The sequence below is a fragment of the Mauremys mutica genome, chromosome 4, assembly GCF_020497125.1.
Source record: "Mauremys mutica isolate MM-2020 ecotype Southern chromosome 4, ASM2049712v1, whole genome shotgun sequence".
NCBI lineage: Eukaryota > Metazoa > Chordata > Testudines > Geoemydidae > Mauremys > Mauremys mutica.
In genome coordinates this window covers 159,404,560-159,422,719 of record NC_059075.1, presented here as the reverse complement: position 1 = coordinate 159,422,719, position 18,160 = coordinate 159,404,560, and the positions used below count along the sequence as shown (strand labels likewise).

The 18,160-nt window shown below is 61.1% G+C and overlaps 2 protein-coding genes across 2 annotated transcripts; both read right to left on the bottom strand.

Annotated features, from left to right (window-relative positions):
• Positions 1-6: 6 nt before the first annotated feature.
• Positions 7-767, bottom strand: LOC123369193 (tripartite motif-containing protein 30A-like). The gene is made up of 2 exons (XM_045014552.1): positions 217-767; positions 7-22 (listed from the first exon to the last, which is right to left on the bottom strand). The coding sequence occupies exons 1-2, from the start codon at positions 681-683 to the stop codon at positions 7-9; spliced, it is 483 nt and encodes a 160-aa protein (XP_044870487.1). The 5' UTR covers positions 684-767.
• Positions 768-4,815: 4,048 nt separating this feature from the next.
• On the bottom strand, positions 4,816-14,707 carry LOC123370026 (RING finger protein 112-like). The gene is made up of 13 exons (XM_045016179.1): positions 14,613-14,707; positions 14,139-14,454; positions 13,444-13,659; positions 12,730-12,867; positions 12,391-12,495; positions 12,069-12,119; positions 10,511-10,567; positions 10,318-10,404; positions 9,673-9,802; positions 9,420-9,550; positions 7,981-8,034; positions 7,193-7,267; positions 4,816-6,526 (listed from the first exon to the last, which is right to left on the bottom strand). The coding sequence occupies exons 1-13, from the start codon at positions 14,633-14,635 to the stop codon at positions 6,017-6,019; spliced, it is 1,893 nt and encodes a 630-aa protein (XP_044872114.1). The 5' UTR covers positions 14,636-14,707; the 3' UTR covers positions 4,816-6,016.
• Positions 14,708-18,160: the final 3,453 nt, after the last annotated feature.

The window sequence follows — 18,160 nt, the reverse complement described above, 5'->3', positions numbered from 1 at the left end:
GCTGGATCAGAGGCAGCGCTCCCTGGAGGGGAAAGGCCCCGACATTCTTATGGGAATGGGAATAGGGAGTGGAATGGGGGCAGGGGTCCCAGGGGCCAGTCAGGAAGGAGGGGGGGTTGGATGGGGCAGGGGTCCCGGGGGGGCTGCCAGGGAACAAGGGGGGTTGGATGGGGCAGGAGTCTGGGGGGGGCCGCGCAGATAGGAGGTGGGGGCCAGGCCACGACCTCCTCCCCTAACTGGCCCTCCATACAATTTACAAAACCTGATGCGGCCCTCAGGCCAAAAAGTTTGCCCGCCACTTCTGGCCTACAAGTCTGAGTGTCCCATTCCCTGCCCCCCTGAGCCAGGCAGTCCCTGCCCTGGGGCTGGATTGGGCCCAGCATCCCCGACAGGAGAAAGCTCCTTTTCCCCTTATCTGGCCCGTCTGGTCTCACCGGCTCCGGCTCCTCCTGCAGAGGCTCAGTGAATTTCTCCACCAGGCTTTTGACGCGTGTGTCTGGGATCATCCTGCCCCTGGAGCAAGGAGCCCGGCACTCGGGGCAGCGGCGTCCCTGGGCTGAGACCCCGCTCCAGTGAGCTGCGAGGCAGCCCCGGCAGAAGTTGTGGCCGCACTCGATGGAGACGGGGTCGTTCAAGACGTCCAGGCAGATGGAGCAGGTGACGTCCTCCCGGAGCTGCTCCATCCCTCTGACCCCGCAGACCTGGGGAGATTCACTGGGGCAGGAGCCAGCACATGGGAACACCGGGGCTGACGTGCTAGAGCAGGGGGGCTGGGAGCCAGGACGCCTGGGTTCTATTGTTAGTGTTCACCACTTTGCTGGTAAGTTTCCGTTCACGGCTGTGCGCTGGCCGCTCCCATTTGGGGGCAGGGCTGGCAAGTGCCTCTCTGCTCGTGGGGTTTTGGGATTCCTGGGGGCCCCAGGAGTTCAGAGAATGATACATAGAATCTCAGGGCTGGAAGGGACCCCAGGAGGTATCTAGTCCAACCCCCTGCTCAAAGCAGGACTAATCCCCAACTATTTTTTTTGCCCCAGATCCCTAAATGGCCCCCTCAAGGCTTGAACTCACAACCCTGGGTGTCGTAAGCCAATACTCAAACCACTGGGCTATCCCTCCCCCTGAAACCCATAGCCCCTGCTAGCCCAGCCCTGGGCTCCTCCCCAGCTCCGCCGGTGCCCCTCACTCCCGACCCACAGCCCCCTGCTAGCCCAGCCCTGTCCCCCCACGCCCCGAGATCTGCCCGTGCCCCTCACTCCCAACCCGCAGCCCCCGCTAGCCCAGCCCTGGGCTCCCCCTTCCCACAACTCTTCTCCTGTAGCTCACCCTGATGAACAGACTCCAGAGCAGACCCCCAGGTTAATTCTCCGTTTGTCTCTGGGTTTCCCCCTCCGCCTCCCTGGCTCTCTGCGGGTCTGTCTCTGCACAGAGCCTGGCTGGCCGCTCCCTGCTCAGTCCCACTTTCACTTTCAATTTCCAGTTCTGTAACGGGAGCCCTGAGCCCGGCTGGGCTCTCGGGGCGGCTCCCTGGAGCCAGCTGGTTCTGCAGGGCCCCAGTAGCTCTAGATGGTGAACGGAGCCGAGTCCTCGCTCCAGTTCCCTTTACCCAGAGGCCTCCCTGCCCAGCAGGACTCCCCACGTGGACTCCCCTCCTCACCCTGACGAGTCTGGGCCCCGGGTTCACCCCAGTCTGGCCGTGGGTCGCTCAGGAGAGGGACCAGGGCGTCCCCACCCCGGGGCGCTCGCTCTGCTCCGGCCGCTTCCCCGACCCACTGACCTCGGCAGTAAGTTCAAACCAGCCGCCGTGGTGAGGAAAATAAGGGGAAACGGGAAAAGTTAAAGGAACAAGGGGCCCCACCCGAAGGGCCCAGGGCGACTAGAAACAACCATCTCTGGGGCTGTAAGGAAAGTCACAGGCGGCTCCTCACACGTCCCAGCCGCCTGCCCCGGCCCTGGCTGCGCTGTGGTGACACCACGGGTCAGACACTCGCTCTGGCGGTGCCCACACGCCTCAGGCGCTGGCTCCGTGGGTGCTCCAAGCAGGGGCGGCTCTAGGAGTTTGGCCGCCCCAAGCAGTCATGCCTGCGGGAGGTGCACCGGAGCCGCGGGACCAGCGGGCCTCCCGCAGGCATGACTGCGGAGGGTCCGCCGGACCCGCCTGCCGCCCTCCCGGCAAAAGGCCGCCCCAAGCGCGCGCTTGGCGTGCTGGGGTCTGGAGCCGGCCCTGGCTCCAAGGCTGGAGCACCCATGGGGGAAACAATGGTGGGTGCTCAGCCCCTGCCGGCAGCCCCCCATCAAAGCCTCTCCCTCCCCCCAGCACCTCCTGCCTGTCAGTGGGCCCCACCGATCAGCACCTGTCCCTGCCTCCCAGCACCTCCTGCCTGCCACAGACCAGCTGTTTCCCGGCGTTAGGAGGTGCTGGGGGGAGGGGGGGGAGCGAGGGCCCAGCGTGCTCAGGGAGGGGGCGGGAAGAAGGGGCAGGGGCAGAGCAGGGGTGGGAAGGGGCAGGGGTGGGGCGGGGCACCCCTTGGCAGATTAGAAATTCGGCGCCTAAGCCCTCAGGCTCTAGGAGGGCAGGACCCTTCCCCCCAGCATTGGTCCTCCTGGTGGGGTCATGTCCTGAGAGTAGGGCCGGCGAGGCCCCTCGTCAGGCGATGTCTCCCTGCACTGGGCCCTCTGCCCAACCCCCCCCCCCCCCCCCCGCTCTCCCCAGCCGCTCCCCAGGCTCAGCTGCAGTGTTACATGAGGCACGGCCAGCGTCCGGTATCCCGACTCTGGCCCCACGGCTCCTCCCGCAGGTCGGCCCCGTATCCCTGGTCTCCGCTGTCCCAGCTCCTGGCTCTGCCCGGCCCCAGCTCAGGCTGCTGCTTTCCCCTTAGCTCTGCCCCCTTCTGGCTCCGGCAGCTCCAGCTCACGCAGAGAACGGGCCTCTGGGCTCCTGACTCCCTCATTGGCCGGCCTGCCCTGTCAATCAGGCTGACTGGGAGTGTTGGCCTCTCCCCATTGGTACTTTCTCTTCAATCCTCCCCCTTTCTTCTGGGACAGGGCCAGCCAAAAACCCACTAAGTTTGGCACATGGGCCGAGACTGGGCACATTCCCTGGACTCTGGTGCAGGGCCTCTCCCCTCAGCACTGGGGTATCGGGGGTTGGCCTGGGAAGGATTTACCCAAAGGTCACTCATGAATCGCACAGAGAAAGGCGCCAGCAAACCTCCCAAACCCCCCAGCCGTGCACTCCAGAGCTGGACCAGCTCAGAAGCCCGACCAGTGTAAGTTTATTACCCAGTCTGCCCCACCTCGATGTGGAGAGGACATGCACTGAGCTGAGATTTCCCCAGCACTTCAATCAAAACTCACTGGTTTAGGTACAATATAAAACAGGTTTATTAACAGCAGAAAGAGAGATGTCAGTGATTGTATGTGGCAGGCACAAAACGTCAGGGCTAGTTACCAAAGAAAATAAAAGATAAACTCAGACTTTAAATCTTAACCTTTATTAGACCAACCAGCATTTGGTCAAGCAGTTTTTCTCACCCCACAGGAGGTTACAGGTGGGTAATAATCCTTAACCCGCCGGCTTCCCCTCAAAGCCTGGGGCCAGTCTCCCCCATTCACGTCTCTCTCCCCCCAGCGCTCTCATTGCTTCCAGCACAGGTGGGGCAGGAGTTGGGGGTGGGACGTCATAAAAAGTGTGTAGTCCTAACGCCAGCCAAGCCCGGCACTCGGTGACCGAGGGGGCTGTGGAATCTCCGGCACTGGAGGCTTTTAAGAGCAGGGGGACAACCCCCCGTCAGGGCTGGTCTGGGGTTACTTGGTCCTGCCTCCGCGCCGAGGTCTGGGCTTGAGGACGTCTCAGGGTCCCTTCCAGCCCCACATTTCCATCAAACGAAAGCAGCGAGACTCAATCCTGACATGGGAAAAGAGGGAATCTGAAGAGGAGGTCGCCCCTTTCGTTATAAACCCCGCTTAGGCCTTAATCAGCTGCGCTGGCTGGATCGGTGAGGATTGAAGCCAAATTATCTTTTACCTCCAAATCGTGCCCTCAGGAATCTATTGAAATTCCTGTTTCAATGGACCAGTTCTATATAGTGACTAATCTGTTTCCCCTTCTGTGTTTCCCGCCAAACACAGTAATACAAATGTTAACAAAGCACTTCCAATAAGCAGCACCCGTATCTTCCCCTGACCGAATTAGAGCTGACGTTTCTGTGGAGACTTGTCCCAAAACCAGGAACTCACTGTTCAAGGTTGGATGGATCACACTTCACCGTTACTTAAATCTGGGTGATTACTCTCTAGCACTCCCCACGGCCGTCATTGACAGGTGCTTCGACACACGCACACACTCATCTATGCATTGACACCCTAACACAGTACCCCAAATACCTTTCCGCCTGTTGGGCACAAAGGAAATTGTGTAAATGCCTCCACTGCTCTGAGACTATCCTGCGCCCAAGACCTGTTGACTGGCCACGCTTCCAGCAGAACAACTTTGCAGACCAAGGGAGTTCTGCTTTCTCTTGCTATGTACCAAGGTGCAGCCTCTGAAAACCTGCAGCCCTGATATTAAATTTCCAACGAGTTCTTCGGAAGATAGGACTCAACAAAGAGCAGGTTAAGGGGTGACTGGATCCCAGGCAATAAGTATCCACCTAGGAAACAAGTATTTGATAATGGGTCCGTCAGTCTAGCACAGAAAGGTCTAACATGCGCCAATGGCTGGACGCTGAAGCTAGACAAAACTCAGACTGGAAGTAAGGTGGAAATTTTTAATAGTGAGAACAACTGGAACAATTCCCCAAGGGTTGTGACAGATTCTCCATCACTGGCCATTTTTAAATCGACATGGGAAGTTTCTCTAACATGTCGCTCTAGTTCAAGTAGGAATTAATTCAGGGCAGGATCATGCCTGTGTTACCCAGGCCTGGAATCTGTGAGGGGAAGGGGCGCTCCCGACTCACCGCGGCCAGGCCAGGATGGAGCTGACCCCGTACCTCTAGAGGGGTCTATCGGATCGTAGGCGCCTGCGGAGGCTGGCGTGGAACAGCTGGAGAATCCCGCCAGCCCGAGGTCTCATTGCTTGGAAATCCCCATGCCCAAGTCCTGGCCTTTCACCAGCGCTGAAGGGTGGGAGCTGAGCCTTCCTGTGGAGATGGCCAAAGGGTGTCCCCTGCTCGACGTGCGTCCATGGGTGTGGAACCAATTTCCCTTTAGCTTTGGATGGTTTTATAGCCCTCCCGCCGAATAAATAACGATGCCCGTTTCCTGGGTAGCGCTTTCTCTCAGTGGAGCTCAAACCCCTCACCATCTTCCAATGCATTATTACCCTCATTAGACAGATGGGAAACTGAGGCACGGAGCAACTAAGGGACTTGGCCAAGGTCACAGAGGAAGCCCATGGTAGAGCAAGAAACCCACGTATTCCTGTGCCCTCTCCCCTGGATCCACCTTCCCACTCAGAGGGGGCTGGAGATCTGTCCCCCAGGACCGGACCACACGCCTGCCATTGTAGGAACTCAGCCAGGCGCCTGTTGTCACCCCCAGAGGGTGATCTCGGGACAGGACCGTCGGCCGGGCGTTTCCAAGCATTTCACGTTGCAGCCGGAGTGGCCCTGCAAGGTTGGAGGAAGGCAGAGCGGCAACCGAGGGCTGGAAGTTAAAGCCAGACACACTCCCATCGGAAACGAGGCACCGGATTTTTCACAGCGCGGGTGATTCACCAGTGGGAAAGCGGTGGGGTCTCCGTCTCTTCTGGCTTCCGAGCCAGACTGGCCGCCTTTCCGGGAGATGGTTTAGTGCAACAGGAGATGTCGGGCCCAACGCAGGGGGAAGTGGGCGGCGTTCTCCAGCCTGGGTGGCATAGCAGGTCAGACGAGAGGATCTAAACGTCCCTTCTTAGAATCTGGGGGCGATGGCTCTCTGCTCTGGGGTGGCTTCTGGGGGGACGTGTCTGGGCCACGCTGCAGCCCCGTCACCCCATTCGTCAGCCCCAGATTTGGGGGAAGGGGAGGGACACGGATCAGATCAGGGGCGTGTTGTCTGATAAATCCTCAGTTCTGTCCCACTCCTCCCTCCCGCCACCAGCAGCCTCAGCCCTCTGCCTATCCCTCCGGGCGACGTTCCCACCCACGCCCCCGCCCACGCCCCCACCCACGACGATCCCGGCCGCTGCACCTGTCGCTGCCCCAATGGCCACAGCCGCCTCGGCAGCGACGACAGCGGCGGCGATCCCAGCACCGATCCCGGCACCGACAGCTCCGCCCACCGGTCCCAAAACCACCACCCCTGTGCCCATGCCTGCCAAAATGGCAAATATCTTGAAGCGCTTCTTGTAGGTCTCCAGGAAGGTCTCAGCCTCCTGTGTCAACTCCTCCTCCAGCTCCATCAGCAGGGCCTCTTTCTCCGGCGCCGGCTCCTTCATGTCTGTCCGGCACCGCTGCAGCAATTTCCCACGCCGCTCCGCGAACTGCTCCGCCATCTTGCTCGGCCGCACCTTCAGGCAGTCGATCGGGTTCCGGGAGTCGCCGTCCTGCGCCCGCCGGGAGAGGAGGCGGCCAAGAGCATTAGAAAGGGAAAGCGCAGCACAGACCCCACCCACCCGACCGAGATAGGGGCCCCCCTCGTGCTGAGCATGGCACACACCAGGACTGAGATGGGGGCCCCCCTCGCGCCAGGCACAGCACAGACCTGGACTGAGGTCGGGGTCCCCCCTCGCGCTGGGCGCGGCACAGACCCAGCCTGAGATGGTGGTCCCCCCTCACACTGGGCCTGGCACACAAACTCAGTGAGAGACCATCCCTGACCCAAAAAGCTCACAGGCTAAAACCCCCGAAGGCTGGGTCATTCTCCTCCTTTGCTAGATGGGGAAACTGAGGTCCAGAGAGACTCCGTGACTCACCCAGGGGAGTCTGCGGCATTGCAGTGGACAAAATCCAGGAGTTCCTAGTCCTGGTCCAGTCCATTAACCACCTGGGCCATGATGCCTCCACTACTGCAGCTGGCCACAGGGCAAACTTATCCCCCCACATGCACATACACAACCTCAGTGCAGGAGTCTCTCATCTCCAGCTCCTAGCGTGGCTATAGAGATACGAGGTCCCATATCCTACCCCCAAACCCTCAGCCAGTGGCGTTCGCTGGGATGGTTCCTTGGGGCTCCCCTGGCTGGGGCACAGACCCCCCGTCCCAGACTCACCTTCTCCTTCAGAAAGAGAGCGTGGTCTGCGCTGGCCCTGTCCAGGACTCCGTGGTTGTGAAAGGTGATGGCCATCTGCACGGGGAGGACACGGCTGGGGTGAGCCACAGTTCATGGGGCCCCATCTCCACCTAGTGGCTGCAGCATCCACCGCAGCAACCTCACGTAACAGAGTGATGCCACTAGCCAGTGTGAAACTACAACTCCCATGAGCCACTTCAGCAGCTCAGCCTGAAGCCAGGCACCCAAACTACAAGCCCCATGATGCCCCACAGCCACGGACTCCCATGATGCACCATCTCCGGCCTCTGTGGTGCATCATGGGAGCTGCAGTCCCATCAGAGAGCTGATTTAAGGGGAGAAAAGGGAGCATGCCGAGCCAAACTATTATTCCCATGAGATACCACAGAGGCATTTCCAGATCGAAGTATTTCGGCTTTTGATATTTCGCCGGTAATCAAAATTTGGCTGCGTGGGGAAAAAAAACAAACACACTCCTGAGATGCACCCATTTCTGGGTCGGAGCATCTGGAAACGGCCACACGCAACACTGCATAGGGATGGCTCACCCAGTGCTGATGCAGCCACTTCTGGGGTGGGGCAGCTGGGGAATAGCCTCACAGCAACCCCACACGGGGATGGTTTGCCCAACATGAGATGCAGCCACCTTTCGGGCGAGGCAGCAGCAGTAAGACAAAAGTAGGAAGCAGTTTTGCATCGGAAGTGAATTTAGGAGGTGGGAGACACCCCTGGATCAGGTCAGAGGCAGAGACAGGCAGAGAAGGTACCTGAGCGGGAGAGGAGAAGCCACAGTGATATTTCTTCATCAGATCAGAGAATTTCTGCAAGGAAAGCACAAGAAATCACAATACAGACTCCACGGGGCTTAGGAAAATGTGAACATGGGGACGGCTCGCCCGGCGCTGAGATGCAGCCACCTCTGGGGCAGGGCAGCTGGGGAACGGCCATAAGGCAACGGTGGGAATCAGTTTGGCGGGGAAATGAAGAACTTCCCTGGATGATGTAGGAAGGCTCAGCAGAATCATCCAAGCTGGGATTCTGCTAGGATAGAAATACGACCCCAGTTCGTAAGTCACAAAAATTCAGCAAAAAGGGCTAAACCCCGACCCTGCTCCCTGCAGCACAGCGCCCCCTAGTGCCACCACAGAGTATTGGGGGCAGCCCTGACTGCCAGGGGAGAGCGTCCCTACAGACCCCCCAACCCCGCTCCCCGCAGCACAGCGACCCCAAGTGCCACCATGGGGTATTGGGGGCAGCCCTGACTGCCAGGGGAGAGCGTCCCTACAGACCCCGGTCCCCGCAGCACAGCGCCCCCTAGTGCCACCATGGGGTATTGGGGGCAGCCCTGACTGCCAGGGGAGAGCATCCCTACAGACCCCGGTCCCCGCAGCACAGCGCCCCCTAGTGCCACCATGGGGTATTGGGGGCAGCCCTGACTGCCAGGGGAGAGCGTCCCTACAGACCCCCCACCCCGCTCCCCGCAGCACAGCGCCCCCTAGTGCCACCATGGGGTATTGGGGGCAGCCCTGACTGCCAGGGGAGAGCGTCCCTACAGACCCCCCAACCCCGCTCCCCGCAGCACAGCGACCCCAAGTGCCACCATGGGGTATTGGGGGCAGCCCTGACTGCCAGGGGAGAGCGTCCCTACAGACCCCGGTCCCCGCAGCACAGCGCCCCCTAGTGCCACCATGGGGTATTGGGGGCAGCCCTGACTGCCAGGGGAGAGCATCCCTACAGACCCCGGTCCCCGCAGCACAGCGCCCCCTAGTGCCACCATGGGGTATTGGGGGCAGCCCTGACTGCCAGGGGAGAGCGTCCCTACAGACCCCCCACCCCGCTCCCCGCAGCACAGCGCCCCCTAGTGCCACCATGGGGTATTGGGGGCAGCCCTGACTGCCAGGGGTGTGCTTGCCTACCGACCCCCCCCGCTCCCCGCAGCACAGCGCCCCCTAGTGCCACCATGGGGTATTGGGGGCAGCCCTGACTGCCAGGGGAGAGCATCCCTACAGACCCCCCCCGCTCCCCGCAGCACAGCGCCCCCTAGTGCCACCACGGGGTATTGGGGGCAGCCCTGACTGCCAGGGGAGAGCGTCCCTACAGACCCCCCCCGCTCCCCGCAGCACAGCGCCCCCTAGTGCCACCATGGGGTATTGGGGCCAGCCCTGACTGCCAGGGGACAGCGCCCCCTACTGAGACCAATCCCCACCTTTATCTTGGCAGCCAGCTGTGTCCCAGTGAGCAGCTCCCCGTGCCGGTCCCTCCAGACGTGTTGACTGACCGAGCCCACCAGGGCAGTGACATAGTCCCTCAGGCTGTCCCGGAAATCCTTATCCATGTCTGCGAAGGGGAGGGAGATGGCAATGAACCCGGGGCCGGAGCGTCCCCCCACGGCCCGTTCCCCAGCAGAGACGGAGACGCCCCATTGCCCAGGCTCAGAGCCGCTGTCCCGGGTCCGTTACCTCTCAGCCTTCCCTGGTTTCCAGTCATGATCCGCTTGCCGGGGAAGGGCATCAGGTAACAGCGGCTGCTGCTTCTGCTCAGCACTTCCAGGGCCTTGGGGTGTTTGCAGGGGGACGTCGCCACCAGCATCTGCCAGATCCAGGGGGAATCGGCAAAGTGAGACATCAACAGAGGGAAATACCCCGGGACCCTTCCCTGCTCCCCGGAGCCAGCAGACCCTCGCCCTGGGGCCGGATCGGAGCCAGCGCCCCCTAGAGCAGGGGTCGGCAACCTGCGGCACACGTGCCAAAGGCGGCACACGGGCTGATTTTTAGTGGCACGCTGCTGCCAGCCGGGGTCCTGGCCAGCGGCCCCCCTCAGCCTGCTGCTGACCTGGATGGACACAACCCGGGCTGGCAGCGGCTGAACTGGGCCGGCAGCCGGGACCCCGGCTGGCAGAGGCCAGTGGACGGATCCCCATACCCGCCGCTCATCCCGCTGCCGGTCTGCGGTTCTGTCTACCACCCACGTGCCGGTCCGGCATGCAAAACCTTTTACTGGCATGTGAAACCTTAAATTAATGAAGACTTGGCACAGCACTTCCCAAAGGTTGCCGACCCCTGCTCCAGAGGGCAAAGACCCCACGTCCCATTCCCCACAGTCACCTGTCGGACGTCTCTCAGATGCTCCTTCCCACCGTCGCCTCCAAGGAGCGTGGAGCTGCTCCAGTCCCGCACCAGCAGGTCTAGGTGCTGCAGGGGAGACGGGACGATGTCAGGAGGGGAAGGGTGAACCCCTTGGGTGTGGGGCAGGGGGTGGCTGGGGCAGGGTGGGGGATGGGGGGGGATGTTGTCTCACCTGAATGGGCTCCAGCCCGTATTCCTTTCCCACCTCTTCAGCCACATGCAGAAACATCTGCAGAGCAGAGAGGGCAGGGGGGTGAGTCTGGGCTCTCTGGGGCAGAGAGGCAGCGTGTGCCCTGGGGGTGGATGCGGGGGTGGAAATCCTACCAACAAACACCCCCCCCCACCCCTCCACCCCCCGCCCCCCCCGCCCCACACACACACACACACACACAGCTGCAGCTCCAGCTTGGTCCACCAGGGTCCCACGGCTTTCCCTGTGGTGCAGAGACACCTAGAGGCCAAAGAGCAGAACTGCAAGTCGAGGTTCCCCTCTCCCCTGCCCCATGCCAGGGGCTCTGTTTGCCCCCCCGTCCCCGATGCCCACCAATGGTAGGAACGGAATAGACCAAGATGCCAAATACTGAGACGTTCCCAGAGTCCTGGCAACACCCCTGTTCTCAGTAAGCCTGGAGCTCGGGCAGGGGCGAGCTCCAGACCCTGGAGCAGCACAGAAGCTGGGCCCTGCTGGATACAGCCCCAGGACTCCTGGGTTCTATCCCCAACTCTGGGAGAGGAGTGGGGTCTAGTGGTTAGAGCGGGGGGGGGGCTGGGAGCCAGGACTCCTGGGTTCTATCTCTGGCTGTTCCACAAACTCCCCATTGACCTCAGGCAAGTCACTGATTCTCTCTGGGCCTCAGTTTCCCCAGCTGTAGAGTGGGCAGATGACCCCATTGGGGCTGTGTCATGAACATACAGCTAAGGGTAGCATAAAATCCCGCCTTTACCTGTAAAGGGTTAAGAAGCTCAAATAACCTGGTTGGGACCTGACCAAAAGGACCAATGAGGGGAAAAGAGACTTTTAAATCTGTGGGGGAAGGTTTTTGTTTTGTCTCTCTCTCTGTGTTCTCTCCGGGTCATCAAGGGAAAATACATCTCCCAAAGCCAGACCTGAACTAAGCATCTAAGATTACAAATTGTAAGTAATAGCAAGGAAATGTGTTAGATTGTCTTTTGTTTTAGCTTGTGAATTGTCCCTATGCTAAGAGGGAGGTTTGTTCCTGGTTTTTTGTAACTTTAAAGTTTTGCCTAGAGGGGAAAGCCTCTGTGTTTGAATCTTATTACCCTGTAAAATTACTTTCCGTCCTGATTCTACAGAGGTGCTTCTTTTCCTTTTTTTCTTTATAAAATAATAAAGTTCTATTTTTTCAAGTGTCCTAGAAACCCAAGGGTCTGGTCTGTGCTCACCTTGTTAACCTATTTGGTTGGTATATGATTCTCCAGCCTCTCCAGGAAGGGGGATGAAGGAGCTTGGGGGTATATTTTAGGGAACAGGAACTCCAAGTGGTCCTTTTCCTGAATCTTTGTCTAACTCACTGGGTGGTGGCAGCAATACCCATCCAAAGACAAGGAAGGATTTGTGCCTTGGGGAAGTTTTTAACCTAAGCTGGTAGAACTAAGCTTGGGGGGTGGGGGCTTTCATGTGGGTCCCCACATCTGTACCCTAGAGTGGGGAGGGAACCCTGAGAGGCTGTATGAGAATAGCACCACATCCTGCCCTCTCCCTGCTTCACCTCCAGATATTCTAGATCAGGGTCCTTTATCTGGCTGGAAACATTCAGGATCTGCAAGTAATCAGAGAGGACAGGGTGAGATGCAGAAACCAGCACAACCCTCTACCCGCAGCACAGCGCCCCCTAGTGCCGCACTGGGGCATCGGGGCCAGCCCTGGCTGCCAGGGGAGAGCGCCCCCTGCTGAGCCCTGCCCCGTTCCCCGCAGCACAGCGCCCCCTAGTGCCGCACTGGGGCATCGGGGCCAGCCCTGGCTGCCAGGGGAGAGCGCCCCCTGCTGAACCCTGCCCCGTTCCCCGCAGCACAGCGCCCCCTGGTGCCAACCTGGTAGGATCCAAGCAGCATGGAGAGGGCGGAGAGTTTCACGCTGGTCTCCTTGTCTCTGGCGATGTCCATGGAGCCCTCGGTGTCGACCAGCAGCACGGCCACCTGGGGGGGGGGAGCCACAGGCCAGGTCACACACCAGCTCCCCAATCTGCCCCCTGCATGCCCCAGCACCGAGTGAGACCCAGCCCCAGGGGGGCACTGTGCTCCTGCCTCCCCTCCCAGGCCGCGGTCACAGAGTCCCCCCAGGCTCTGGCTGCTCTGCTCCCCCAAGGAGAGATCTGCTGGGGTCACTCATCCCCCCAGCCCATTTCCCCCCTTCCTCCTCTTCCCACTCACCTTCCCCCGCTCGGTGGGGACCCAGAAGGGCTGGCTCCAGGCCCACACCCCCTTGGTGATGCTGCGGGTGCCAACTCGCCACTCAAACCCCTCCAGGGGCTCCTCCTCCCGGCCCATCCAGGATCCGTCCTTCCCTTCCTGGGGGGGAGGGAGACACGGGGGGAGGGGCAATTAGTGCAGGGGGGCAGGGGGACTGTGGGTATTTTATTAGCAGGCAGGTAGTGTGGGGACCGGCGCACTGGGAAGATGATGGACAGGCAGCCTCAGGCTGAGACAGACACACGGAGGAGGCTCCAGACGGACACACTGAGGAGGCTCCAGACGGACACACGGACGAGGCTCCAGACGGACACACGGCTCCCCACTCCCCTGGCACAGCTGACCGGTCGTGGCCGGGGGACAAAGGTCACAGATCTGTGCTGGTCTGAGCCCCTCCAGCAGGGGGCAGGAGTTCAGACCACTGCTCAGACAGCATGAGACGGGGAGGGGTGAGGTACCAGCCACCCTAGGGCTCCCATCCCCATGCACTGCCCTGTGGGAGGGGAGTGGGGTTTAGTGCTTAGAGCAGGGGGGGCTGGGAGCCAGGACTCCTGGGTTCTATCCCCAGCTCGGGGGGGGGGGGAGTGGGGTCTAGTGGTTAGAGCGGGAGGGGCTGGGAGCCAGGACTCCTGGGTTCTCTCCCTGGCTCTGGGAGGGGATCCGGGCTGCACTCACCGGGCTCCGGAGCCGGCGCAGCAGGTAGTTCAGCAGGAAGGATTTGCCCCGGCGCTGCTCCCCGACGATGGACACCAGGCAAACGGGGGCGTCTCCCACCCCACCCTGCTCCAGGCAGCGGCTCAGGGCCTCCTCGTCCAGGGTCAGGTCCCCTTCCTTGTCCAGACGCACCAGCTGCACCGGGCGCCCAGGCTCCATCTGAGCCCCTGGCCCCTGCTGCAGGGAGAGAGCCGGGTCACAGCCGGGACCCTACCCCTGAGACGGTGAGTCCCCTGTGCCCCGGATCAGAGCCCCTGTGCCCCATTCCCAGCCCCATTCCAAGCCAGTCCCACCCTGGGCCAGATCCAAGCCGGTGCCCCCTACAGGGGAAAGGCCCCGTGTCCCATCCGTTCCAGCCAGCTAACCCCCTCCGCCCCCCCACCCCACTGAGGTCCCTGGGTGGCGTCACAGGCTGTTTGCTCGGGGGTTAATTTCTTTTCAGCAGATCTGAGCCCTGAGGTCCGGCTCCCCCCTTATCAGCCCAGGGACCTGACCGGTTGCTAAAGGGACACAGGAATCCCGTTAGCCGGCCTCCCCTCTGACCCCAGGGCCCCAGCGTGGGGCTGGGGGTGCTGTGCTGTAGGGACTGTCACCGGTCCCCAGCTGCCCCGCCCCAGAGGTGGCTGCATCTCCGGACCAGCCATGGCTGCACCCACCTCAGGGCTCGCTGTCCCTGTCGCTGTCGGCATCTCTTCGCATGGCAGGTCTCTGATTTTCAACACCAGGCTTTTGACGCGTGTGTCTGGGATCATCCTGCCCCTGGAGCAGGGAGCCCGGCACTCGGGGCACTGGGACCCCCAGGCCGAGACCCCGCTCCAGTGAGCTGTGAGGCAGCCCCGGCAGAAGTTGTGGCCACACTCGATGGAGACGGGGTCCTCCAAGATGTCCAGGCAGATGGAGCAGGTGACGTCCTCCTGGAGTCGCTTCACCATCCCCTGTGGAGGTGGCTTCGAGGAGGGGGGTGGGATTGGCCTGGAGACACACAGCAGGGGGCCTGTGAGCCAGGACTCCTGGGTTCCATCCCAGCTTGGGGAGGGGAGTCGGGGAGGGGCTGGGAGCCAGGATTCGAGGGCTCTAGCCCCAGCTCTGGAACAGGTTCCACCTGAATTGGGTGGGACTGGAGCACTTACCCTTTATTATTTGCATTTCCCATAATGCAGCAGGTGACAGGCCGGGCTCGGGTTGACCGATCTCCCCTCCTCCTGGGCTGGGGCGAAAGCCAAACTCTGCTGGAGAACTGAGACACCAGGACACCCAGGGAGTAGCCCCCTTGCACCCACTCTGCTCAAACGGGGGGGCTGGCAGCGGGGGAAACTGTTTAGTGTCTGGAAAGCAGTAATGCCAGGGAGCCCGGACTCCTGGGTTCTCTCCCAGCTCTGGGAGGGGTGGGGGCTAGTGGGTTACAGCAGGGGAAGCTGGGAGCCCGGACTCCTGGGTTCTCTCCCAGCTCTGGGAGGGGTGGAGGCTAGTGGGTTAGAGCAGGGATCTGGGAGCCCGGACTCCTGGGTTCTCTCCCAGCTCTGGGAGGGGAGTGGGGGCTGGTGGTTAGAGCAGGGATCTGGGAGCCCGGACTCCTGGGTTCTCTCCCAGCTGTGGGAGGGGTGGGGGCTAGTGGGTTAGAGCAGGGATCTGGGAGCCCGGACTCCTGGGTTCTCTCCCAGCTCTGGGAGGGGAGTGGGGGCTGGTGGTTAGAGCAGGGGATCTAGGAGCCTGGACTCCTGGGTTCTCTCCCAGCTCTGGAAGAGGTGGGGGCTAGAACAGTGAGGGAGGGGAGCTGGGACCCCTGGGCTCTGGGTGCAGTGGGGCTGTGGCATGAGGCTCTGGCCACAGAGGATTTGCTCATTTCTTGGGGTGCTAGTGGGGATGGGGGGTGTCCCCAGTACACAAGGAGAGCCCTGGGGAACTCAGAGCTCAACATGTGGGATAGACTGGAGCACGGCTGCACTGGTGGGACCGGGGACGGGGCTGGGGCCGGGCACGAGCCGGACTCTGGGGACTGACCGGGACGTACCTCAGGCGCCTCCCAGCCGCTACTGGTGTCCCGGGTTTGAAACCCGCAATTCAAATCCCAGGTGGGTTGTCAGGGTGGGCAGAATAGAGGGGAGGGGGCAGGGTCCGACTGGGCCCTCTGGAAGGGGGATAGACTGGAAGGGACAATTCTGCCCCCAGGGATGGTATTTCCCCCCCCCCCCCCCATCCATTACCTGCCCCACAGCTCACTCGGTCAGTGTCCAAGAACAATTTTCTGCTGAAGAAATGAAAGTAAAACATCAGGTCGTTTCTATTTCCTCCTGCCCAGCAGTGGGGCTCTGACACCAAAGGAGATTGGCTACCAGGGTGGGGGAGGGGTGTAGCCAGAGGGGAGGATATTAATAGCCACTGGTAGATGGGGCTGGGAGGGGAGCCAGGACTCCTGGGTTCTCTCCTGGCTCTGGAAGGGGAGTGGGGTCTAGTGGTTAGAGCAGGGGGGGGCTGGGAGCCAGGACTCCTGGGTTCTCTCCCCAGTTCCGGGAGGGGAGTGGGTGGGGCCGTGTGGGGGGGGCTGGGAGCCAGGACGCCTGGGTTCTCTCCCCGGCTCTGGGAGGGGAGTGGGGTCTAGTGGTTAGAACAGGGGGCCCAGGACTCCTGGGTTCTCTCCCCAGTTCCGGGAGGGGAGTGGGGTCTGGTGGGTTGCAGGCGGGGCCTAGCAGGGCTCAGTGTAGACATAAATCTCTTTTATGCACATTCCCTTCTCCCAGGTCCAGGACAAACCCGTTGTGCTGCCGGCGAGGGGCGGCTGCAGGCCCTGGCTGCGATCAGCCTGGGGAGGAGACGGCTGAGCTGGGAGGGGAGAACAAGGGTCCCTCTAAAGAGGCCGGGGAGCGGTTGTGCTTCATGGCCGGCGCCGGGGGGCCAGAAGGAAGCAGCTTAGCTTGCAGCAAGGGGCTGGGAATTAGGAAAAACTTCTCGAACTCTCAGGGTAGCTCCGCTCGGGAGCAGGCTTCCAGGGAGGTTGTGGGATCCCTGGCAGAGGCCTGCCTGCCCTCAAGGGCACCTCTTCCGCTCTCCCATGCGCCAGAGTCCTCGTAACCCCGCCAAGGCTGGGCCCCGGATTCTGGGGGGCTCGACCCCCAACCTTGTCATGGTCACTTAGGGCAGGGGCCAGAGTTCCTGGCAGGTTTCACCCCCGGTCACTTAGGAACAGAGCATCAACTTTTCTTAAGTTGCAGAGACATCCCAGGCTACACAGCAAACCTCTTCCTTTGTACCCATTTACACCTCACGCTGCATGTGCTGGACATTGCACCACCCGACTAGGGATTGGCTGGGTTACGTTACACCCCAGCCCCTGCGCTGTGCGCGCCGCCCACGCCTGTCCGTGTGGACGCTGATTTCTACCGTCCTAGTTTCTCTCTGCCATTATTCTCAGTATCCGGGTGTTGCTGCTTATCTTAGCCAGCACAGACATCCTGACTGCAGCACGCTGCTTCGCAATCCCCTATTTACAACTCACCCTCCCAGCCACCTCCCCTGACACGGCCATTAAGGCACGTTCCCTATGGCAAGCCAGGCCAATGCCAAGGGGTCTGATCATCCCCTCCCGTCTACTCCCTCCTCTACAGGGGGCAGAATCGAACCCTCCAGCTGATTCCCCCTCTGGGGGCAGGATCGTCCCCTCCAGTTCATGGCTCTGCACCTCTCAGAGGGATGTGGCTGGTCGAGAGGGCACTATAGGCCAGAGCTGGGGGGCGGGGGGAGGCGCTACCGGGACACCGGTGTCACGGAGCCACAGCATCTGTGCTATGGCCCCAGGTTTGGAACCGTCTCTAGGAGGAACCCATCAGCGTACCAGACCCCCTTGGGGGTCTCAATTTTCCTCCAGGTTAAGCCACGCAGCTTCCCCGCCTCCTTAGACTGGGAGTGCCCCCCCAGCAGTGTCACATCAGCACATCCAGGTCCCAGAAGAAGACACCAGACTCATACATTTGTTGTAACTCTAAAGTTCATTGCACTTGGGAGACTGCTGCACTGAACCTCACCCAAACCACTTCCTCCCAAGGCTTCCCCTTCCAGCCGCCAAGAAACTACTGTGGGGTAAAAACGTTGTAGCTCCATTTGCATGGACTGCAGTGATTCTGGATGAAAAGGGTGAGACGGGAGTTCGGAGCACCCTGAAGTAGGGGTCACCCCCATCCCTGGCCAGAGTTCACCGTGAAGAGATTGAGATAAACTCCCAGGAACCCCTGAGTTCTGTCCTCCCTGTGCGATGCACATGCTGTTCTCATGGGGCCCAGAGGGAAAGCCAGGGGTGGGCAGGGACCAGGGGGAAGTGAATCGGGGCAGAGTTTGGTTCCTTTCGTTGCTCAATTCAGCTGAGATAATGTGTCCATAGAGAAAGTCTCCTACTATGGTGGGACAGATCCCCGGCTTACGTGTGCATGGAGTCCACAGTGGTGGCTGGAGGATACCTTGTAAAGACGTTTTCTCAAAACTGGGTTTGTGCCGAGATGCAGAAGGTTTATTTTTCCCAGGGCCGCCCGTGGGTGCAGAGCAAGTGGCAACCGGCAGAGCGCCCCCCGTGGCTTGCCGCCCCAGCCACGCGCTTGGCGTGCTGGTGCCTGGAGCCGCCCCTGGTCAAAGAGGAGACCTGACAACTCATAACCCCCACAGGCAAGAGGTCCCGGCAGGGCCGCCCAGA